Raw genomic sequence first — 23,790 nt, forward strand, 5'->3', positions numbered from 1 at the left:
GGCCAGCTAATCTTTCAGAATTCAATTTGCAGTTTTGGTCAAAAGCCCTTCAGCCTTTACAACCTGTCTTCCTGGGTTGGGCTAACTCCTTTGCCAGTTAAAAGGTTTCTGTGTCTTTAAAAGGAGGCGGTACCCTGTCAAGTGTGCCCCAAAGGATAGGCTGGAGGTGCGTGAAGTCCCACCCACTTTCTGTGACGTCCTGTGACTCGGCTTCTGATTGCCCGGCTCAGACGTCAATCGAGGGGCGTGTGTCTTGCTGGGACACAGTGGTGGTCTAACCTCTGGTTTGCGGAGCGGTCGGGTGTATTCTCCGCTCGCCCCCGCGCCTTCGAGGCCCCCGCCGCCCGACCCAACGGCGGAGCCAGCCAGTGGTTCCCGGGGCGCCCTCCCGCACCGATCCCTCCTCGCTGGGGCGGGACCTGGCCCGACGGCTCCGGTCACTATGGTCAGTGGTCGTATCGGGGAAGCGGGGAAGGAGGAGTGGGAAAGGGGGCGCAGTAGGCGGGGTCGCCGCCTGGGCGCATGTGCACTCGCGGGAGGGGGGCTCGGGCGCGAGGCTCGGCCCCCACCGTCAGACCTGCAGCGTTCGGACACCCCGGAAATACTGGGGGCCCAGTCCTTCCTTGGAAGGCCCCCGTGGACGGCCAGCGACGGAGACCCAGCCCGGCTCCCAGGCCCCCCGCCCCGGCGCGTTCGTCCCGGCTGTCCCCGGTTGCCGCTCGACGGTGGGCACCCGGAGGCTCCAGGGCTAAGGGTCGCTTCCTTTTTGTTAAGTAGACCTCCAGTCGGCAGTTCACGGCCCCACCCATCCGAGGGCTCAGCCCTGAGAGACCTCCCACTCCCAAGCCCCACGAGTGGACCTGGGGAGTGCAAGGGTGGCCGGACCTCCTCTCCGTTCTACGCGTCAACAGAAGGTCTTTGGAGTTAGGACCCACGTGGAGAGGCTGTCTCAAGTTGTGAGACACGTGAATTAGGAGTCCCTGCAAAGCAAAGACTAGAGGAACCCCTGATTCAGAAAGCAGAAAGGGCCCCAGAGACCCTCTGAGCCAGGCCAACCGGGTCTTGGTCAGCTGGGGCCACTGAGGCCCAGACCAGGAGGGGGCCGGGACTGATCGTGGTGGACTTGGACCTGAACCCAAGCCTCTGGACTCCCAGTCCAGAGCTCTTTGTGTTACTACATCAGTCCATCTTGGGGGCAAGGGGAGGCGGGGGACAGGCGCTCTGCAGAGGACTGGGTGTGATGAGTGCCTAAAACTCTTCAACTCTGAGCCCCCCTGCTCCAGGGAGCTTGTAGAGTATAAGGACTGGTGACCTGGCTTGTGGTCACACAGCCCTGAGTTCAAATCTCACCTCCATCCCTTGGAAAGCCAAGAGGCTTTGGTTGTCGCTTCCCATCCCCGGCACTATTTTTCACGTCTGTATACTGGGCTGCTGTGAGGACCACGTGAGGTGATGTGAGTGGAGCCCTTGACTCAGGTAATTGGGCACGGCTTTCCCCGTGAAGACAGGGTCCTGGAAATGCGCGTGCATGGGTGCTTGGCTTTTCGTGCTCGGCCTCCTCCTTCCCATGTCTGGGCAGAGAAGTGGGTCACCACTGCAGGCTGCCGCTGGCTTGGGGGCACAGGTCAGAAACTGGTCACGGTCTGACACATTCTGACTGTGGTGTGGGCAGCCAGGTCATCTGCGCTGGCCTGTCCTAGACAAACCAGCCTGCTGCTGGGTGTGGCTGAGGGCTTCTGAGGCATCTGGAAGCACCAACTTCCTGCTTCTACCCAGTACCTAAGGGTTTACCTGGCTCTGCTGCTCCTGGAAGGGGACCCAGGTGTTTCTGCATCGCCTGCCAGGGAGTGGCCAGAGCTGGGGTAATAATGGGTTTAGCCACCCTGGAGCCGAGGCTGGCAGGGCTTCCAGCCACCACTGGGTAGCTGAGAGCATGGCAGGGGTGGTGAGGGCTGGGACTTGAACTTCTGGCCTTCGTGCTGCACAGTGAGGCCTCTGACTCCATCCTCACGTCTGCCCTGGACTCACAAGACCGGAAGGTTTGTATAGAGGGCAGATGGAGTCAGAGCGCCAGCCCTCAGCCTGTGACGGGTGGCGTGGCTGCCTTGGAGAGGGATGAAGTGGTTAACTCACCAAGTAGGACGTCTGACTGGGAATCCTGGGAGGGTGGGGGGGCGGGGGAGAAGCAGTGCAGGGTGTGTTGTCTCCTGTTCACCCAGCATTTATTGAGCAACTACTGTTTGCCAGGTACCGTGCTGGGCCCTTTGGTGGTTTTCTGAGTCTGTGTGGTGTGGGTGGTGTGAGTGTGTGTGTGGTGGGCAGAGGAGAATGTCTTTGGAAAATACAGTGTTTTCTTCTGTATTCATTTCAAAGTCACTGGGCTAAGCTTGAGGAAGGGTCCCAGGTAGAAGACACAGAACCCCTTGGGGACGCAGGGGCCAGGGCGAGCACAAAGCCTGGGGCTGCCGCTGGCAGAGGTTGTAGGTAGTGAGGGGTCTCATGCTCACTCAAAGGGCATTTCACATTCAGTGAAGAATGAAGGTCGGATGTGAATAGCAAAACCACAGGGCCCTTCTGTGCTTTGTTCTTTGGTTTGTCAAACAAGCCCCAGTAGGTACCCTAGGCCAGCCCCATGCTGGGCACTGATGAGAAAGACAAGGGGCTTGCCCACTCTTAGGAGCTCACTGCCTGTTGGACAAGGCAGAGCTGGACACAAGCAATTCCTGAGCTACCGGTCATGACCTAAGAGGCCTGGCCATGGGCTTGGGGAGCACAGCAGGGAACCATGCACTCTGAGGGAGTAGGGAGTGTTGAGGAAGGCTTCACAAAGGAGTCTTTTGAATGGGGTATTGAAGGATGTATAGGAGTTTTCAGGAAGGATTTGGGGAAGAGTGTATTCCAGTCAGGGTGGGACAGTGTGCTTACAGGCCTGGAAACATGGTTAAGAGTGGGATATGCTGGGAAAAGGTGAAGCGGGTCTGTATGGATGCAGAGAGCTTGGGGGAGGGAGGAGAGATGAGTTTAGAAAAGCAGATGGGGTCAGAATGTGCCATGAAGGGCTTCGCATGCTGCACTGTGGGTTTGGATTTTATTCTGCGGTGTGGCTGGGGAGGGGGGAGGACCATAACATATTTTTGACAAATAAGAGATGGTTGATTTGGATGCCGTCTGGCAGTGGAGTGGACAGAGGGGTTGGAAGTGGCCAGGCTGGAGTCAGAGACCAGCGCATACATCGTTCACTCATCTGCTCGTTATGCATTTTTGGGGGCATTATTGTGTGGCAGGCACTGGGGAATCTGGTCATGACAGGCAGGCAAAGTCCCTGCCCTCATGGAGTTGACATTCTCGTGGAGGGTGACAGACAGCATGCAAGTAAAACGAGTGAACCTACATGTCAGAGAAAGCTCTAAAGACATAAAACAAGTCAAGGCAGTAGGGGTGGGGAAGGGGCAACTTTCACAGGGTGGTCAGGGAAGGAGGTTGCGCCATCTGAGTCATGTAAAGAGGCACAGAGTCATTCCATGCAGAGGAACAGCGTGTGCAAAGGCCCTGAGGTAGGAATGGGTGTGTCTTGGGGGAACACAAGGAGGGTCACTGTGACTGGAGCTCACGAGAGTGAGGGGAGCAAGGCCGGATGGCGTAGGACCTGGGTGGTTGTCATCCAAAGGTTGAGTCTTCTCCCATGTGAAGGAAGCCACTGGAGGGAACTGGGAAAGGGCATGTCCTCATCTGCTTCACATGGTAGGAGCCTGTGCTGGTTGCTGTGGAGGATGGTGGGGATCGGGGGTGGGAGTGGGAGCCGGGAGGTCAGTTGGGCAGACACGTGGTGCAGCCTCCCTTGGGGCAGATGGTGGCGGCTCTGGCCGGACACAGGAGCCGAGCTGACGGGGGAAGGGAGGAGTAGAAGAGGCCTCCCGGGTCTTTGGCATGAGCTCTCTCTGGATGGAGGGGGCTTTTGAGGATCTGGTGACACCTGGAGGGGATGCAGGGGTGGAGAGAGAAAGCAGTTAGGGGCACAATAATTCTGGGATCTTGGTCAGACATCCCGCTGGCTGGTGGTGTTTGAGGCCGGAGCTCTAGGCAGAAGTCAGGGCGGGAGATCTGAGGGTCCATTAGGAGGATGCTATGAGTCCAGGCGTCAAATGAGAGAGGGCCAGCATCTGAATTCGGGGTCTCTGCAAGGCCACCCAATAACTGTGACCCAAGGCGGGTAGGGGTCCAGATGCAGGGTCTTCTCTATTTCCTGAACTGAACTGCAGAGGTGGGGGAATGTGGGTGGTAGGCTGAGTAATAGCGCCCTGAAAACACCCACATCCTAATCCCCAGAACCTGACTAGGGTACCTCACGTGGCAACAGGGGCTTTGCAGTTGTGATGAATTAAGGGTCCTGAAATGGGGAGAGTATCCTGGGGTACCCAGGTGGGCCCAATGATGTAATCACAAGGGTCCTTGTAAGGAAGAGGCAGGAGGCTCAGAGTGAGGAGACGTGACAGGGGGAAGGAGGGATCATGAAGAAATGCAGGCGGCTTCTAGAAATTGAAAAAGGTAAGGGAGTGGGTTCTCCCCGTGAGCCTCCAGAAATGTCAGATGATAAACCTTGCGTTCAATCACTGAGTTTGTACTAATTGCTGTTTGTACAGCAGCAATAGGAAGCCAGTTCAGGACGCTAGGTCTCCCCTGAATCTTGGGCCTCCAAATGTTTTTGATCACTCATCAATAAAAATGTTTGATTATCCCGTATGTTGGTATATTATACATCATACCCTGAAGTAGACATTTAAAAAGCCATTTCCTTCCGGCCCCTGCAAACAGCCCCCTGTGGAGACCCCAGCCCCAAGCAGGCAAGGCCAGGCTTGGAGCCACGGGGAGCCTCTAGAAGTGACAGGGACCTTCTGAGGGGAGGTGTTTGGCTGAGTTCTGGGCCCTGGCCCTCTGGTGGTGAGCCTGCAGGCTCTGGCCTCTGCCATGGAGGAGCTGGTAGCTTGAGGTCAGGCCACGCGGTGCGTTGTGGCTTCTCGGGGGCTGGGCCTGGTTCACGAGGCTGACTCATGGCCCGGGGTCAGCACACCAGCAGAGCAGCCTCAGAGGGAGGTCCGGCAGGCTAACGGCTGGCCTTGCCCGCCGGGGCCCAGGGTGGGCCCAGGAGAGGCCCACCAGCACCTCAGAGCCTTGGCTGGGGGTGCACACAGAGGCACCGAAGGGTACGTTATGGGGGGGTTTGTAAGCAGAGGCATGAGCCCGAGGCTGGGCAGCTGAGGAGCCATCAGGAAGTGATGATAGGGCACACGAGGGCCAGGTGGGTTCTCTTTGTGGCGAGTTGGGGCAGAAAGGCACCCAGGTCTGTTGAATACCTTTGATGTGCTGGGTGACCAGCATCGAAGTTTCTCCCTGGATTGCCTCACTGTGTGACCTCAGGCAAAGAGCTTGACCTTTCTGGGCTTCAGTTTCCATTTGTAAAACAGAGCTACTGTGAGGCCTAAGTGAGATTATCCCCAGCGCCTGGCATATGGTGACCTCCCAGCAAAGGTAACTTAAGTCATTCTACAAGTGGTTACTTAGGGCCTTCCGGGGGCCAGCTGCTGTTCCAGGCACTTGGAGTACTGTGATAAAAGTGACAAAGGACCCTGTCCTTGTGGAGCTTCATTCTCCTATTGTTTCACCTCTCATGAAAGCTCAGAGAAGCTGGATTCAAACTCTGAAGTGAACTGTATCTGTTCCAAGAGGGGCCCACAGAGAACTCACAGGAGGAGCAGGGGTTTGGTTTGGGTCACAGGTCATGTCATGGGTCAGACCTTTACGGCCTGCAGGACTAAGCTGCCAGGGCCCAGTCCTTTCAGCGTGGCCCTCCCCACCCTGCAGCTCCCTGCCCCCCCACCGTCTGCTGGGGGTCCCTGGAGATGCTCGCACAGTGCTGGGCACGTGGGGTTCCCGTGGGCAGGGGGCGCAGCAGCTTGTGGGATGGGAGCTCCAGCATCGCCCTGGCAATGGGACCTCACTCTGGCTCTGCTTGGTCACTTCCTTACCAGAAGCTTTCAGGGCTTCAGATGCCACACCAGTGGGGCAGGATCCATGCATTGGGGTATAGGTGGAGGGCTGGGGTGAACTTGGCTTTTCGCTGTTCTCAGGCTGGTTGAGGAATTCTTGGGGCTCTGTGGACAGGTTCTAGATATGTAGAGAGGCTTTGGAGAGAAAACAGAGAAAAGTGGGGGAATCTGGTTTTCCTTGCGTTTGGAGGTGCGGTGGGCACATGGATGAGAGATGGGGATCAAGTGCAGGGTCAGCAGGACTATTGTAGGTGGTTAAGTGCTGGCTCTGCAGTCTCCGAGGCTGTAGGAGGAAAGAGGACCCCCACGAGGACTCAGATCTGGTCTGAACACCAAGCCCCCCCGTTCCAGTGCCTCAAGCTAGTTCCCAGGGTTACTGGGAAGGAGCCAGTGATTGGAGAAACATCCTTCTCTCACTTTGAAATATCTTCCTCGGCTCAACAGCTCAAAGCTGTTTCCAAGCAGAGGTGCTATCTGCCTGACTTAGTTAATTAGCATCTATTTGCAAACCAGCAGTTGAAGGCTAAAATCCTTTAGGATTAGGTAACCTGATTAGGTCTGACAGGACATTGTCAGGCGAGGCCTGTCCTTTTCCCATAACATCCTGGAAATTTGGGGCCATGATTTAAAAAACAAACCACCAATTAGAGTCAGCCAAGGTCAAACCCAGAGTATTGTACCTGATTTCTGGGCCAGTATACTGAGGCTGTTCTTCCAGGGGTGTGACCAGGGCCGTGCCGATGGGGAGGGGGGCGGGGACCACCCGGGCTGACTTGAGTCACTCTGGGCTGCCAGGCAGGGACTTAAAGGCACCAAAGCAGAAACCCACTCACCCCTCCCAGTGGCCCCAGTAAACACACCTGGGACCACGAGGGGGCACTGGAGCTAACTCAAAGCTCCATCACAGGGCAGGGCAACCAACCTGGGAGCCATTTGTCAGGAGGGGTGGATCTTAAATAGTATTGAGTGAAGAAAAAAAAGGCACGATATATATAGAATAATTTGTATGCATATTTAAAACACGTGCATACATAAAACAACTCTGTATTTTAAAAAAGACATACATTCCACTTACATGAGGTCCCTAGGATAGGCACATTCATAGAGACAGAAAGCAGAGTGGTGGTTGCCAGGGGCCGGGGCCGTGTGGAGATGAGGGGTAGGGAATGGGGAGTTAGGGTTTAATGGGTAGAGTTTCAGTTGGGGATGATGAAAAAGTTCTGGAAAGGACGGTAGTGGTTGCACAACGATGTGAATGTACTTAATGCCACGGAACTGCACGCTTAAAAATGGTTATGATGGTATATTTTGTGTTATGTATGTTTTAGCACAATTTTAAAAAGGCAGATACGTATTGAAAGACATACCATAGGGAATACCTATAGAGGGTGGGGGGGATGGCAGGATGGGAACAGCGATCAGGGATGAAGGGGGAAAAGGTGACAGAATGCCTTGCAGAGGCCGGTGCTCACAGTTGGTCTCTTGAACCCTGAGTGTGATGAGCTTGGCTCTCAGCGACCCAGGGCCCCCCGCCCCCCCCGCCCCAAACTGCTGTTTAATATTTTTCTTGTAAGTTGACTTTTAAATAGCCTAAGTAAAGTTGTCTCAAATGCCCAGTCGATATGACTATGGCAAGTGGAAAAGCTACGGAGGCTTCCCTGGGTGAGGCCCGTTTCCCCTTCCTGACCCACTTTTAACATTCTCATTTTGACTGGTGATGACAGGCTTTCTAACATCTTAAATACTTATCTCTACATATGTAAGATTAATTCCTTATACTCCTTTCCACTCTCCCAGCGATACCTTCTCAGAAAGTGCCCATCAAATAGAATAGATTTTATGCATCCTCCCACACCATTTGTCGTTTTTTTCGGGGGGCACTCCAGGCGCGAGCAGCGTTCTATACAGCTGCACTGCTTTTTAATCATCCGTCGTTTAAAAAGACCCAAGCCATCATTTTAAGTCTGCTGTGGGTAAAAACAAGACTTTTTGTTGGTGAGGTAGGTAAATAATGGGACTTTGGAATGAAAGGGGACGGCGGGTGGGTGAGTGAGAGAGGTGGGCGTTGTCGAGTGGGGACACGTGCTGTTTCTGAATAGTACCTGTTTGTCATCCTGCCTTTCCCTCGGGTCAGCAGAGGTGGATTTTTAAATTCTGAAACTCATGGGATCCCATGGATATTTGCTTTATGAGCACACCGTATGAGTGCAAAATTAACTGTACACCAGCCATTGGTATTTATTATGCCAATAATGTAAGTCTTCCATGATTTAGAATAGGTCAAAACATGTTCACTTTTTATAACTATGCCACTGAAGTTAATAAGTTAGGGGCTTCCCTGGTGGCGCAGTGGTTGAGAATCTGCCTGCTAATGCAGGGGACACGGGTTCGAGCCCTGGTCTGGGAAGATCCCACATGCCGCGGAGCAACTAGGCCCGTGAGCCACAACTACTGAGCCTGCGCGTCTGGAGCCTGTGCTCCGCAACAAGAGAGGCCGCGACAGTGAGAGGCCCGCACACCGCGATGAAGAGTGGTCCCCACTTGCCACAACTAGGGAAAGCCCTGGCACAGAAACGAAGACCCAACACAGCCAAAAATAAATAAATAAATAAATAAATTTAAAAAATAAATAAATAGATAAGTTGATAAGTTTTGGACTCCCCTGGCGGTCCAGTGGTTAAGACTGCTTTCTACTGCAGGGGGCGCAGGTTCGATCCCTGGTCGGAGAAGATCCTGCATGCTATGAGGCATGGCCAAAAAATTAAAAAAAAAAAAAAAAAAGAAAAAGTTAACAAGTTTTGTTTTAAGTTTAAAAAATTGCAAATGAAAATGCAACATTTTACGCTCCAAGTCAGGGGCCTTCTCACCCTTCAAAAGAGGCTAGCAAAGTGGAAAGGAGTTAAAGGTACACTGGAAGCCTGCTTTCTCCTTGGTGCAATTAGAAGGTTTGAAGAAGGTTGAAAAGAGATTAATTTTCGCTCCCAGTGTGGCCAATGTCTGTTAACCCCCGTGTCCAGACATCACCTATAAATGATCTCTCACTCCACCTGTGATGAGCAGCCCTCAGACTGGGGGACCCTGCTGTAGGCACTGAGGCCCGGAGCTGAGCAGTCGGCCTGTAATGCGCGGAGGGGGAGCTGCAGGGGCCCAGCCTGAAGGTGAGAAGGCCCCAGACTGCCCTGCACACAGTGTTCCTTTGAGGCCCAGCAGCCTTGGTCCCTCTAGAGCTCCTGGACTCTGAGCTCTGTCTGCTTAGCAGTTTGGCTTGGTAGAATGTCCATGGGCTTCAGAGTCAGACAGATCTACAACAAATCTCTTCCTGGCACGAGGGACCGAACCTTGTCAGTAGAGTGGGTTTACTAATTGTCGGTTGGGATTAAATGAAATAACGGGAATATGTAAGCCTCTGTCCCAGAGCTTGGCCACACAGCTGGTGTACAGTAATGGCATCCGTTATTATTTCATACCTCTTGGGCTTAGGGTAGCAGCAGATCATCAAACCATCCTCCTTGTGTTGGCTTTCAACCTCATGGTCACAGGATGGCTGCTGGAATGTAGACATTGCATCTGTATTAAGTCAGGAAGAAGGAGGAGAAGGAGGACATGCTGTCTCTGTTCTTCGCATCCAGAACCAAAAGCCTTCCCCAAAGCCCCCAGCAGATTTTCTGTGAGTCCAGTTGGCCAGCCCCGGTCACTTGGCTGCCCACAGCTGCAAGGGAGGCTAGGAAAATCATTGAGGAGGAGGGTTGTCATGACTTAGCCCAGGCATTGTCCATCACGTTGCCCAGAGTAAAACAGGAATCCTGTCTGTAGGGAAGAAATGGGTAATGGCTGATGGGAAAGCAGCCCATGCCTCTGCCCCAGAATGGTTATTTGATTCCTCCTGGTGGTTCCCCCCTGCTCTGCCAGCCTGCCACTGTGGTGTCAGAGCAGAAGTGAGGAAGGCGCCTGAGACTGACTTAATTTTGCAACAAAGGTTGGGTACAGAATACAAGCTTCCAGAAACAAAACCTAGAATCCCTTCGCCCACCCACAAGCATTTGCACGCTCCCTTCCCTCTTTTAGAAATACTTTTCCTCCTGTTTTTAGGGACAACATTCATCTTCTCACTGTTTGGCTTTCCTCTGGGAAGATGCCCGGGCACCCCACATCTCGGGAGGGCATGTTTGGGGCCACCAGAAAGGGAGAAAAAGGAACAAAGCATGAGTTCAAGGGAGGGCCCAAGCCTGACTCAGATGGGGTGGGGCAAGCAGGGAGGCTTCACCGGGGACATGGCTTTTATTCATTCATTTAGCAAACATCTCATCCCCTGCTCTGGTTCAGGCCCTGTGAGGGGCCCTGGGGAATCAAGTGAATGGAAGTCCTCAGATGGTTTGACAGCTGCCTGCTGGCAAGGGAGGCCCGCGTGACTTTGGAGACTTTGAGGGGTGGGAGCTTCCCGGCCCCCCAGAAATGCCCCTTCCCAGTCACAGAGCCTGGATGCCGAGTACAGGAATCAGAGCCAGAGAAGCTCATTGTCAGAAGTTTAGAGTCTGTCCAGGGTGGAGACCAGGTAAGCCTAGCAGTCACTTACGCCTCATTGTACGATTCTGTGGGCCAGCTCTCTGCTTCCGGTGGTGAGCTCTGGAGAATCTCATCATCAAAATCCAACACATTTCTCCAGATGGGAGGGGGTTTGTAACACCGAAGGCTCCTTTTCAAGCACTGCGGTACTGGGTTGAGGCCGCTGTCTAGTCAGTGAGGAGGCTGAGAGGCCGCCCGGTGACAGCTGTCAAAAATGATGGCCAGGGCTTCCTTGGTGGCGCAGTGGTTAAGAATCCGCCTGCCAATGCAGGGGACACGGGTTCGAGCCCTGGTCTGGGAAGATCCCACATGCCGCGGAGCGACTAGGCCCGTGAGCCACAATTACTGAGCCTGAGCTCTAGAGCCTGCGAGCCACAACTACTGAGCCCATGTGCCACAACTACTGAAGCCCGCGTGCTTAGAGCCCGTGCTCCACAACAAGAGAAGCCACTGCAATGAGAAGCCCGTGCACCACAACGGAGAGTAGCCCCTGCTCGCCGCAACTAGAGAAAGCCCGCGCCCGCCCAGCAACAGAGACCCAACACAGCCAAAAATAAATAAATAAAATAAATAAATTTAAAAAAAAAAAAAAAGATGGCCAGGGACTTTTCCTCTAGCGGGTTCCCGACCGTTGGTTTGCTAAGTGCAGTTGGGCCCAGTAGGTGCTGAAGGGTTGGGGTCGTGGCCCCCCGCCAGGTCTCAGCAGCACGGAGGTGCAGGCTGTCTCCGAGGGCCGCGCTCCGCCCCGGGACCCCCGCCCCTGCCCCGGCCCGGCCGCGGCCTCGCAGTTCACCCTGCTGGCGATGCGCCCCTGTGGAGGGCAGGACGAGGCTGCGGCCCTGGGGGGCAGCGCCCGGGCTGCCCGTTAGGTACCTGTGCGAAGTGTCAGGGGATGGCAAGGGGGAGGCAGGGGGAAGACGAGGCAGACCTGCTGGACACTTTGGACCCCCCCGGGGGGAGGCGAGAGCACGGCTAGTTTGGAGGATCTGGAGGACGAGGGGACCCACTCTGGGGGAGACGGGGCAGTGGCGGGGGCAGCGTGAGCAAGACCTGCACCTACGAGGGCTGCAGCCAGACCCCGAGTCGGGTGACCAGACAGCTCAAGCCATGGACGTGCAAGAAACACCGCAACGAGATGTACAAGGATAAGCACAAGAAGAAGAAAAGCGACCAGGCCCTGAACTGCGGCGGTGGGGCCGCCCAGGCTGGCAGCGTGGGAAACGTCAAACTTGAGGAAAGCGCAGATAATATACTCTCCACTGTCCAACAGAGAACAGGATCTTTTGGGGATCGACCTGCAAGACCTACTCTTTTAGAACAAGTGTTAAATCAGAAAAGACTGTCATTACTAAGAAGTCCAGAAATGGTGCAGTTTTTACAGAAACGGCAACAACTACTAAATCAGCAAGTTTTGGAGCAAAGACAACAGCAGTTTACAGGAACATCAGTGTGAGGGAACTTATCAAGAAGTCCTACACGTTTTTTATCTTGTTGTAGTGGATGGACATATTTTTATACTAAAGATAAATGGGGTAAGATTTGCCAGTAGAAGGTAAACAGTCATTTTCCTGTGAATGTGTGTGCATTTGGGGACAAATACGTATTGCGCATTGTGCATCTATGACCCTGTTTCTGTTTTGCTATATTTGTTCATTTGTTTTTTAGATTCCACATATAAGAGATATCATGTAATATTTGTCTTTCTCTGTTTTCACTTCACTTAGTATGATAATCTCTAGGTCCATCCACGTTGCTGCGAACGGCAGTATTTCATTCTTTTTCTATGGCTGAATAATTTTCCACTGCATATATATACCACATCTTCTTTTGCATGTGTATACCACATCTTCTTTATCCATTCATCTGTTGATGGGCACTTGGGTTGCTTCCATATCTTAGCTATTGTAAATAATGCTGCAATGAACATAGGGGTGCATATATCTTTTCTAATTAGTGCTTTTGTTTTCTTTGGATAAATACCCAGAAGTGGAATTGCTGGGTCATATGGTAGTTCTATTTTTAATTTTTCTGAGGAATCTCCATACTGTTTTCCATAATGGCTACACCAATTTACATTCCCACCAATGGTGCACAAGTGTTCACTTTCCCTCACCAATACTTGTTATTTGTTGTCTTTTTGATAATAGCCATTCTGACAGATGTGAGGTGATACCTCATTGTGGTTTTGATTAGCATTTCCCTGATGATTAGTGATGCTGAAAATCTTTTCATGGGTCTGTTGGTCATCTGTATGTCTTCTTTGGAAAAATGTCTGTTCAGATCCTCTGCCCGTTTTTTAATTGGGTTGTTTGTGTTTTTGACGTTGAGTTGTATATCTTCTTTATATATTTTAGATATTAACCCCTTATTCAGATATATTATTTGCAAATATCTTCTCCCATTCAGTAGATGGCCTTTTCCTTTTGTTGAAAGTTTCCCTTGCTGTGCAAAAGCTTTTTAGTTTGATGTAGTCTCATTTGTTTGTTTCTGCTTTTGTTTTCCTTGCCTGAGGAGACATATCCAAAACAATGTTACTAAGACCAATGTCAAACAGCCTACTGCCTATGTTTTCTTCTAGAGAAGTTTAATGGTTTCAGGCCTTACATTTAAATCTTTAAACCATTTTGAATTTATTTTTGTGCACTGAGGTATTATGTTCTATAAAACGAATCAGTTTGGAAGTTACAAGTTGATACCCCTCCATGGTGGGCCTGACCCTGACTCGCTACCCGCCGGGGACCATGGCGTCTGGGATACTAGTCACACACCCGCAGGTGCTTCTGTCGGGGGGAGGTAACATTCACTGTGTCCTGCAGCCAGCAATTCAGAGGCTTTCTGTTGCTGAAAGCCCCACAGTTGCTTTTGAAATTGTCACAGCTTCACTCCTTTTTCTGTCTTTCAGAGTGAAGCATCTTTCAACCTAATATCAGAAAAATGTGACATTCTATCAATTCTTCGGGATCATCCTGAAAACAGGATTTACCAGAGGAAAATCCAGGTAAGGCAGAGGGTCAGAAGAAGGGGAGCCTAGATGAAATTGGCTGGAGTTGGGAGCAGAGAAAGAAAGAGGTGCCACTTTGAAGGTAAAAAGCCTTCGCATTTGGACCAGGTTCCTGGGCAAATTAAAGAGCTTCCAGAATATTGTGATGTTGGCTATTTGCCTTAATGAGAAATCCTTTCGCTGCAAAAAAAAAAAACAACAAAAAAAACCACTTTTGTTTGTAAAAAGCTAGGCACTCTCCTGAGTGTTTCCTTTCTCCCTGAGACCTCATTACAACATTGCAAGGTCAGAACTTTTATTACCCACGTTTTACAGCTGAGGGAAACGAGGCACAGAAATTAAATGGCAAGCGCACGGCCCTACTGCTAGTGCCTGGAGGAGCTGGCATTTAGACCAGGCAGCCTGACCTCATAAAAGTCGTCTTTGTAACCGCCCTGCAAGGGCATCTCTCAGGAGGGAAAGCCCACTCCAGCTGCGCTATCAAAAAGGGGGGGTAGGGTTGCTGGAAGGATGCAGGGACAGTCACAGAACAAGGAGGAGCCTGGGCGCTCCCCTGGTGCCCCCTCTCCACCTCTCGGCTTCCCGCCGGGGCAGGAGCAAAGGCTGGGCAGCACACTGACTCTCGTGTCCCCTGGAACCCCCTCGGGAGCTGAGATGGCGTTTTCAAGGAGAGCATCCTTCCCTACGGCCTGCCTCTGGTGGGCCCATGGGGACTCCGGGCCATTTCAGAGGGAAGCTGACAGCCAGGAGCAGAGCCGGAGGGGGTGGCATTGGGAGGCCACACCTCCCAAGAAACCCTTTGAAGGACTGGCCAGACCGCTTGGTGAAGGCTGGGGAGGCCCTTCCTACCGACTCTGCAGCCTCCTGGCCCACCACACAGGCACACCCACCCTCACTGCCCCACCATGCACGCCGCTACTCCTCCTCTCGCTGCTCCTCCTCTCAGTGCCATTCGTCCAGGAAGCCTTCCTGGACTGCTGAAGTCTGATGTAGATGCCACTGCTCCGTGGCACCCCAGGGCTTCCCCTGTCCTCCTGTCACGATCATCTGACTGTCCATCTTACCCCAGACTGTAGGCTCCCGAGGGCAGGGCTGTGGGACCCCCCAGCCCCGTTCATGCTCAGTATCTGACACAGGACACACTCTGAGTAGATTTATTTTTGTGGGATGAGAGTTGGGACACCATGAAGGGCAGCCAGTCTGAGAGGAGGGAGCAGGTGTTACGTGGGGGAGGCAGGGGCCCCGGCCCTGACGGGACACGACGGGGGTGCTATTGGTGCAGACACCCACATTTCCTCTGTCCCCCGCAGGAGCTCAGCAAAAGGTTCACTGCGATCCGCAAGACCAAGGGGGATGGGAACTGCTTCTACCGGGCCTTGGGCTACTCCTACCTGGAATCTCTGCTGGGGAAGAGCAGGGAGATACTCAAGTGAGTGGGGCACAGGGGATGCTGGGTGGGCCGCCAAGGGGCCGGCTGGGGAGGGACAGTGACCTAGCGGGCACTCTCAGCCCTCTGGTCTCAGTGTGCTTAGGCAAGTCGCGTTGGGTGCGTTCTCGAAAATTCACTGCAAGGAGAACACAAAGAAGCGTTGCCCCGTTGTTCTGAATGATCTCAGCTGACCTTGGATTTGAGTGTGTGAGTAACCCAGGGGTCCACCTGGTCAGCCTGGATCTAGAGTTGACGCTGTCCAAGGTCCCTCTGTCCCGCAGCTGCTGCCTGTAACGATCCTCCCTTAGACCCTCGGGTTTGGGCTTAGCTCGAGGCTTCTCATACTTCATCATTTGTGCAAACCCCCTGGGATCTTCTTCAGATGCAGATTCCAGTTCAGTAGGTCTAGGGCGGGGGATTCCGCATTTCTCACAAGCTCCCGGGAGAAGCCGCCCCTGCCTGCCGCTGGGCCTCGGACCACACTGAGGAGCGAGGAGCAAGGAGCTGAGAGCTGCTTCTTAACCTTGGAGGTCTCACAGCCCTTACAGGATTTGATGAAGACCCCGGGCTTCCTCGTCAGACACCCTCCCCCCCACATACCCTGGGGAAGAGTGCAGAGTGGCCACGGGTCACAGAGCCCCTGTGGTTGAACCGTGGACCCCGGCGCCAGAACTCCTTCGCTGAGGCAGGTTTCTACCCTGCCTTCCTTCCGGGGCCCCCTTGCTCCTGCAGCCGTCGCCCAACTGGGTGCCACACGCAGACCGTGTTGTGGGCCCTGGGGATGCAGCAGCAAACAAGAGAGACAAAACACCCTGCCTGTGGAGCTGGCATCCTAACCGGAAAAGAGGGACAGTGGATACGAAGAGTACTTGATGTGTCAGACGGTGATAAGTGTTGTGGGAAGAAAAATCAGGCAGGAAAGGAGGCCAAGTTGTCCAGGGGTAGAGGCTGCAGTTTTAAGTAGGGGTTGGAGAGGTAGGGGGGGCAGGTGGGGTAGGGCCTCACGGGCCTTTTTAAGGACCTTGAATGTCGGCCTGAATGAGGTGGAGCCACAGAGGGTTCAAGAGAGCAAGGGGCCTGATCTGCGGGCTGTGGCGTGCAGGATAAACACAGCGCGCGCAGCCAGGGAGCAGCGGGGGACGTGATCCGGGAGAGCCCAGAGGAGGGGTGGTGACGGCGGCCTGAGCAGGTGGAGGTCGATCGCAGAGCCCTGCAGGGGTGGCGCCAACAGGATTCACTCGTGGCTGGAGTGGGGTGTGTGAGCAGAGAGAGGAGTCGAGGATGGGTGCCTGGGGGTTGGCCTGAGAGTTAAAAAAGCAGGAGGTCCATGTTGCTAAGTCCGAAATCCCCGTGAGCCATCCAAGCGGGGTCCAGTGGGAAGTACCAGGCGGGTGTTACCCCATTTTACAGATGAGTAAACCGAGCTTCGGAAAGGTTAAGTGACTTGCCCAAGGTCCCACTAAAGCTGGTGCGTGGCCGAGAGGGCCTGTGCTCCAAGTCCTGACGCCGTCCTTCTTCTCCTCCCTCACCTCGTCGGGGCGGGAGTCCTGCCCTGGGTGTTTGTCCCTCACTTGACTGGGTCTGTGTGTCGCCGTCTCTGTGTCCCCAGGGCTGGCATGGCGGGGCCAGCAGTCGTTGGTGAGGAATGAGTGTGGGGACGCGGCGGGGGCTCAGGAGCGCGTGGCCAGGGAGGGGAAGGGTGTGAAGGCAGGAAAGCTGGGAACATAGCTGTGCACATTCACAGCCTCACAGAACGGTGGCCAGAGGGGCCCTCCCAGCACCCCTCGTGGAGGCCTGTTACCATCACCCATGCCGTGCGAAAGGGGAGCCTATGGCCCAAAGCCGGAGAGCGACTTAGCAGCAGGGCTGTGGCTCCTGGCACAGCACTCCTTCCCACACCTGCCCTGGCCAAACCGGGCTCAGATACGCCGGCCCAGCCTTTGGCAGTTTGCCTTTCGGCAGAAGCGCCTCACCTTCCAGGTTAGGTGATTCCACTTCACACACACCACCCTCTCCGCACCTCCCCTGTCCCACAAGGCGCCTAAGCCTCCCAGGCCTTTCTCATTGTGCTTTTAGTCCCTCGTGAAAACCCCTCCCGTGTCCTCCCTAGAGTCTGGTCTCCCCTCCCAGGGGACCGGCTGCGGTTACGCCCGTGCCAGCTGGTCCCCCAGAGCCTCTCCACTTGGTCCTTCTTGCGGGGGATGCATCCCTCCTTCTGTGGACCAGTCACTTGGACTGTATCTCGTCTCTGCTGCTGAACTCTGTGTCCTAGGGCGGCTCCCCGCTATCCCCAAGGGGACCAGGACAGGTCCCAGATGGGGCCGTGCCAGTGGGGGGCCTGCAGTGGGAGCACTAACAAAGCGGGGGTCCCTGGACCCGGTCTTGAGGGATGGTCAGTGCTGGCAGAAGTTTAGTGGCTGTTTGGCCGGGAGGCCTGATTTGTGGTGTGAGTTGATTTCTGTAGTATAAATACTCGTCATGATTTTTTTTTTTTTCAAGCTACCATCATGGGGTCACTGAACAGGGAGTTGGGAAGAGATACGTAACACACGCTATAGTCCAAATCGTGTTTCCACCATCCACACACAATAGACAAAGATTACGTCAAGCGCATAGATTATAATTTGTGTTTTAAAGTTGTTTAAGTTCACATAACTTGATTCTTAAATAATGGCTGTTTAACACCTGGATGGCAAAATGCGTAAATTTAACAACTAGCTCTTGTGAGCAGGTAAAACCAGCGCTAGCACACCTCTGAGAAGAGCATCCCTGGCCAAGGGGACAGTGGATGCTAAGGGGTGAAAACGCAAATGGGTAGTGACTGTGGGGTGTGAGGGAAGCTGTGAGACTTGACTAGAGATGAGGCTGCTGAGCTCGGCAGGGGCCCTTCCAGGACACCTGTGCTGGGGAGCTGTGTCCTGAGGGAGAAGGCTGTGGCAGGTCACTCTAAGGTCCCTGTGGAGAGGGGACCAGGAGTGAGGGAAGGCTGGGTGTGGCCCAGGCCAGAGATGGTGTTGACATACCAGGAACCACGGGGACAGGAAGGAGGGACAGAGTCAACAGACCTTCGAAAGGTAGTATCAGTCTATCTGGGAGTGGGTGGTGATTACCTCAATTTCCTCATCTGTGAAATGGGTATACTACCCACCTCCTGTGACTGTACAGGGGAGGACAGAACAAATCAGTGTGTGGTCCACGTGGAAGTGCTTTGAAAAGTAGAAGAGTCCTGCTAGAAAAAAAGTCCTAGTAGAAAAGTGACACGCACCCTCTCAGGTGTGTATGGGGTGGTGGGTGAGTGGGATGACAAGCTGACATCACAGCAGCACCCCCTGCCATTTCCTTGTAAGTACCAGTCTTTCCCCTCCAGGTTCAAAGAGCGGGTACTGCAGACCCCAAACGACCTTCTGGCTGCTGGCTTCGAGGAGCACAAGTTCCAAAACTTCTTTAATGCTGTGAGTTAACCTGGGCACGACAGCTGAGGGGCCAGGTCCTCCCTCACTGGCAGAGCAGACAGGAGCGGGCACTGGCCGGAGTCCCCTCACCGCCCAGGGCTCTGTGGTTGCGCCCCTCTTGCTCCTCCCAGCTGGGGAAGGGCTGAGGGTTGCTTCCTGCTTGTGGGGACATCGAGGGAACAGGGAGCCCAGGGCCCTGCCCTCTCTCTGGGAGGAGGTACCTCCTTTGGGGCACTAGCTCTCAGGCTGGAAACTTCCCCCAGCCTCCGTCAGCCCATCCCCTCTCCACCCCATTCCCCGGATCCCACTAGTGAAGGCGGTGGGGTTGGAGGACTGTCAGTGCTGAATCTGTAAATAAGAATTGCAACCACGGCAGTGAGGAGGGAGGCTAACCGCTGCTCCTTAGACGCGACTCACTACAAAATATCTAAGGGACTAAGGGATATTAGCTAAGGGACTCACTACAAAATATCTCTAACCCTGTTACTGAGCTTTGGCGGGATCTCTGACTGATTGATTTTGGCGCCTCAACTTGAGGATTTGGAGATGGAAATGCCCGTGGAGGGAGGCCCATGGAGGGAGGGGCGGGGCTTGCCCGTCCCCTGGCTGAGGGCCCAAGGGCTGCAGTTTTGCAGCGTGGTAGAGCTCGTGGAGAAGGACAGCTCCGTGTCCAGCCTGCTGAAGGTGTTCAACGACCAGAGCTCCTCGGACCGCATCGTGCAGTTCCTGCGCCTGCTCACGTCAGCCTTCGTCAGGAACCGCGCCGACTTCTTCCGACATTTCATCGACGAGGAGATGGACATCAGAGACTTCTGCACTCATGTAGGTCCTCGGGGCCCAGGCTGTGGGGACTTGGCCTCCGGCCCTGGGCTCCGCTCCCATCCCTCTCTCCATAGGAGACTTTAGCACCAGCATTCCCTAACCAGGGGACCTGGCTGTCATGTCTACGTTGCAATTCAAAGAGCACTAGGTTAGCAAGCCGGAACGCATCCTCCTTCTGCCCAAACTGTGTGGCTTTGGGCAAGTCACTTTCCCTCTCTGGGCCTCAGATTTCTCATCTGAGAAATAAGGGCTTTGGACTAGACTGTTCACAAAATTACAGAGTAGCAACCCCAGAGTCACATTTGCCCAAGACCTGTTCTGTTTATGATGTATGGTATTTACCTGAAAGAGCTGCCAACATTTAAACACTGGGCAATTTTTGGATGAATGTCTGGATTTCTCTGGAAAAATCAGAAGATCCAGCTCCCCAGGCCTTATTGCTTTTTGGTTTTGTTTTTTTTTATAAATTTATTTTTATTTATATTATTTATTTTTGGCTGCGTTGGGTCTTCATTGCTGCGCGTGGGCTTTCTCTAGTTGCAGTGAGCGGGGGCTACTCTTCCTCGTGGTGTGCGGGCTTCTCATTGTGGTGGCTTCTCTTGCTGTGGAGCACAGGCTCTAGGCACGGGTTTCAGTAGTTGTGGCACGTGGGCTCAGCAGTTGTGGCTCACGGGCGCTAGAGCTCAGTCTCAGTAGTTGTGGCACATGGGTTTAGTTGCTCCGCGGCATGTGGGATCTTCCCGGACCAGGGATCGAACCCGTGTCCCTTGCATTGGCAGGCGGATTCTTAAGCACTGCGCTACCAGGGAAGTCCTCCCCAGGCCTTATTCTTGCCCGACAGTAATCAGCAGGAGCTAAATGGCAGCTGCCCTAGTTATTGGGACTCAGTAGGCAGCTTGTCTCTCCATTGACTCACTCACTCGCTCGCCTAGCCCTCTGTAAGCACATAAGCTTGAAATCCCTTTATGATAAAGTCCCTTTCTGCTGAGATTCTTTGACTCTGTGCATTAGGAAGCCCAAGCTGAAAAACTCCTGCCCCCCTTTCCAGATTCTTCAAAGTAGTGTCCTCTTCTCACAACTAGGGGGTCCAGAATCAAAAAGATCTAGATTCAAGCCTTGCAATTGTGGCAATTTCTATCTGTTACCTCCTCAGTGAGCCTGCGTTTCCTCCTCTGGAAAATGCAGATGACAACATCTGCCTCACAGGTTGTTGTGGAGATTATTTCCCAGCGCAGAGGTTTTGACCTAGGACCACGAAAGCCAGGGTTGGACCTCTCACTTGTCCTCTGCCAGGCCTCCATCCTCAACTGGGTTGTTTTTTCATTGTGGCCTTTGCAGGAAGTGGAGCCCATGGCCATGGAGTGTGACCACATCCAGATCACGGCCCTGTCCCAGGCACTGAACATTGCCCTGCAGGTGGAATATGTGGACGAAATGGACACGGCCCTGAACCACCACGTGTTCCCCGAGGCTGCCATCCCTTCCGTTTACCTGCTCTATAAAACATCCCACTACAACATCCTTTATGCAGCCGATAAACGTTGATTAATCTTAGGCCGTGCAGTGGAGCCTGTCACCTAACGGGACTGCATTCTGAATGGAACATTACGGCTTTTCAATTTTTTTAAGTGATTTCGACTATAGTTAGAAAATGTGCAGCCTTTTGGGCAAAGTCACTGGGAATAAGGCCTACTCACTACGGACTGGTGGTAACTTGGCGATATTTTTAATATTTATCTTCATGGAGGATCAAATGTTTTCCAACTCTGGGCTAGGAAGCCGTATGCCCCGGCTCTACCCCAGTTCTGAGACCTTGCATAGGTCACCTCCTCTCTCTGGGCCCAATTCTTCATCTGGAGGTTCCTGCCAGTGTTGACATTCCAGTGTTGTATAAAAATGGGGTCCTCTGGTTTATTTCCACCAGGGGCAGTGCCTCTCTCTAGGGGAAGAAAAGCTCAAGATCAGCTGTCTTCAGTGACTTACCAGTTCTATAAAAAATCAAGTCCAGTCAGCTGTTGGACTGGACTTTGGTGCACGGTGAATAGAGGCCAATTTGAATGCGAGGGCTTCAGTGTACTTCCAAGCATTCATGACAGTGTTTTCTTACCCCTAACTTGAGGAAAAAGATACTTTTATGCCAAAGTCTAGAAAGAGGCCTGTAGCCATCAGCATGAAGCCCAAGTTGTTGGGCCCCTCTATCTCCCTCAGGGCCAGCACTGCCTGCCTTCTGGTGGGCAGCCCTGCAGGGTTCTGCCGCCAGCGCCACCTGGACAGACACTGAGAAAGGTTAGGGTCTGGGACCAAGAAGGTGTGTCATCGTCCCCAACACATCCTGGAAGTAGAATATGGATTCTCAGCCAGGTGGAGACATCGATCAGCACATGCAGCCGTAGACTCCAGCTGAGCAGAACAGACAAGTTTTTTTTGAGGCTGTCTTTGGCTTCCTTTCCCCCTTCCCCCGCTTCTGTTTGGCTCATGGGCTGGCTAGAGGTTAGGTGAGAAAGAACAGAGATAAGCCGAGGAGACTGGCAGTGGGGGAGATCACCACTGGGGAAACTGCCTGGTAGCCAAGAGCCCTGGCTCTTGCCAGTCTCCTTGTTCATCCACCTGGACATGCCCCTTGATAACCTCCTCACCTTGCTGCCTCAGGATCTCGAGGAGCCCTGGCTGGGCTGGGGCACTGCCAGCAAGCTCTCTTCCTCTCTGGGAAGAAATGGAGAATGCAGGGGTGTGGAATTGCCTTCCTTAATCGAAGGCCTCACAGGTTCCATTCTGCAGGGATTTATTAGAATCTATTGGTGCTGCAGTGCCAGACTGTGGTGTCTGCCGACAGCCAAACTGTGCACCTGGAGGACTGGGTAACAAACTGCTCCCAGTCCTTGTATACAAATGTCAGATGTGTATCAGTCTTCCGCCTTTGTGAAAACTGATGTCAGGGTGCTTTTAATCCCAGGCAGGGACCCAGGTTCCCATACTGCCCTTGGCTGGAATTTGGACCCCAAGGGCTCAAGCTAAGTGACTGTCACTTTTTCACAGGAATGTAAAGCTGACCATGATCTCTGGATTGGTTCAGTGGTTCCAGCTTGCTCTGGGTAGGAGTGCTGTGACAAGTACACTGTAAGAGTCGGGTAACATGTTACATGATTTGTGAGTATCACGATCCCTGTTTCCAAACTGAAGGACACTGAGCTGAATCTTGGCTGCTCTGAGCAGTTGTGAGATGGGTCCTGGGCCTCCAGCTGGGCTCTCAAGCACAGTATAATCAGCACTGGCTGCCACTTAACTGCATCTGTAGCTCGTGTAGCGTTCACAAAAGCAAAGCTTTCTCTTCGGCAGACAGGCTGGAGAACTTCCCTCTGAGGTGTGTCTGCGCTGTGTTTCCAGGCCTGAGAGGCTGCCGGTGTTCATGTGGGACCCTCTTCCCAGGAGACAGCCTATCAGTTTAGAATCAGAATGCCCAAGAGAGGCAGGCTGTTTTCATGACCTTGCTCTCTGCTCTCCCATTTTTCATAAAACCATTGGCCAAATCCAAACCACTGCTCTCTTCCCTTCACATCTGCCCTCAGATCTTGCCTCTGAAGGGAGAGCACTGTGGAGGAAAGGAGTGGCAGAATTCAGAGACGCTTTAAGTAACAAATGTAAAACCCCGTCATCCGCGGACACTACCCTGCTTGTGTACGGCAGCCAGCCACGCCAGCAATCACACTTCCGGGGCAATTCTTCACCCACCCCACAAAGCCTTCTCTTTGCAGACCATAAGCTGGAAGGAAGGTTGCTTTCAGAGTTTGCCTTTACAACTGCACATGTGTTACCTTCCTTCCAAAGGGAACTTTACAAACCAGTGTGAATATTTAGCAACAAAAAAACTGTCCTTGCTTTTGGTTCCTACTTTAAGCACAAAGTGGCTCTGGAGCCAGACTGCCTGGGTTCAGATCTTCAACTTTGCCACTAACTAGTTATATGACCTTGGCCAAGTCACTTCACCTCCTAGTTCCAATTGCCACATTAGTGAAATGGAGACAATACCAACACATCACAGAATTATCGGTTCAAGTGGAACAAGATTACATGTGAAAACAATCGCAAGACCTGACGCATAGTGAGCGCCCTACAAATGGGATGCTTCCCCCCACGGACCCTTCCGGATGGGCTGCAGCAGAACACTGCAAGATGGGAAAACACGCTACCTTGGCAGTGGCACTGTGGTTTCCCAAACAGGGAAGAAGTCTAAGGACCAAACGCATTCTCGTGCTGAGCGGAAATAGGGGCAGGGGCTGTGGCTCAGTAAATGGTTCCCCAGGGGCCCCTGGTCCCGTGGGATGTAGGCCAGGCCCACAGCTTCCTCGGGCAATTGGTAAAAACATTTTCCTAGCATTAAAATGGTTTCCATAACAACTGTTTGTCCTGGCTTCTTAATAGTTGGTATCTGGCATGCACCAAAAATCAACACTACTATCCCATGGGGCTTGTACGTGTGAG

General features: G+C 53.2%; 1 protein-coding gene and 1 pseudogene across 1 annotated transcript; both read left to right on the forward strand.

Moving 5' to 3' along the window:
• Nucleotides 1–234: 234 nt before the first annotated feature.
• Nucleotides 235–21,319, forward strand: OTUB2 (OTU deubiquitinase, ubiquitin aldehyde binding 2). The gene is made up of 6 exons (XM_036839301.1): nucleotides 235–445; nucleotides 13,510–13,605; nucleotides 14,919–15,037; nucleotides 18,405–18,489; nucleotides 19,117–19,311; nucleotides 20,650–21,319. The coding sequence occupies exons 1-6, from the start codon at nucleotides 443–445 to the stop codon at nucleotides 20,854–20,856; spliced, it is 705 nt and encodes a 234-aa protein (XP_036695196.1). The 5' UTR covers nucleotides 235–442; the 3' UTR covers nucleotides 20,857–21,319.
• Nucleotides 4,509–12,060, forward strand: LOC118891179 (annotated as a pseudogene).
• Nucleotides 21,320–23,790: the final 2,471 nt, after the last annotated feature.

This window comes from Balaenoptera musculus, chromosome 2 (assembly GCF_009873245.2).
Source record: "Balaenoptera musculus isolate JJ_BM4_2016_0621 chromosome 2, mBalMus1.pri.v3, whole genome shotgun sequence".
Taxonomy (NCBI): Eukaryota; Metazoa; Chordata; class Mammalia; order Artiodactyla; family Balaenopteridae; genus Balaenoptera; species Balaenoptera musculus.

What these genes read in the sequence shown, in the direction of transcription:
- OTUB2 (XM_036839301.1), top strand. An exon ending in TTTACCAGAGGAAAATCCAG is followed by an intron (nt 13,606 to 14,918) that starts GTAAGGCAGAGG and finishes TGTCCCCCGCAG; the next exon opens with GAGCTCAGCAAAAGGTTCAC. An exon ending in AAGAGCAGGGAGATACTCAA is followed by an intron (nt 15,038 to 18,404) that starts GTGAGTGGGGCA and finishes TTTCCCCTCCAG; the next exon opens with GTTCAAAGAGCGGGTACTGC.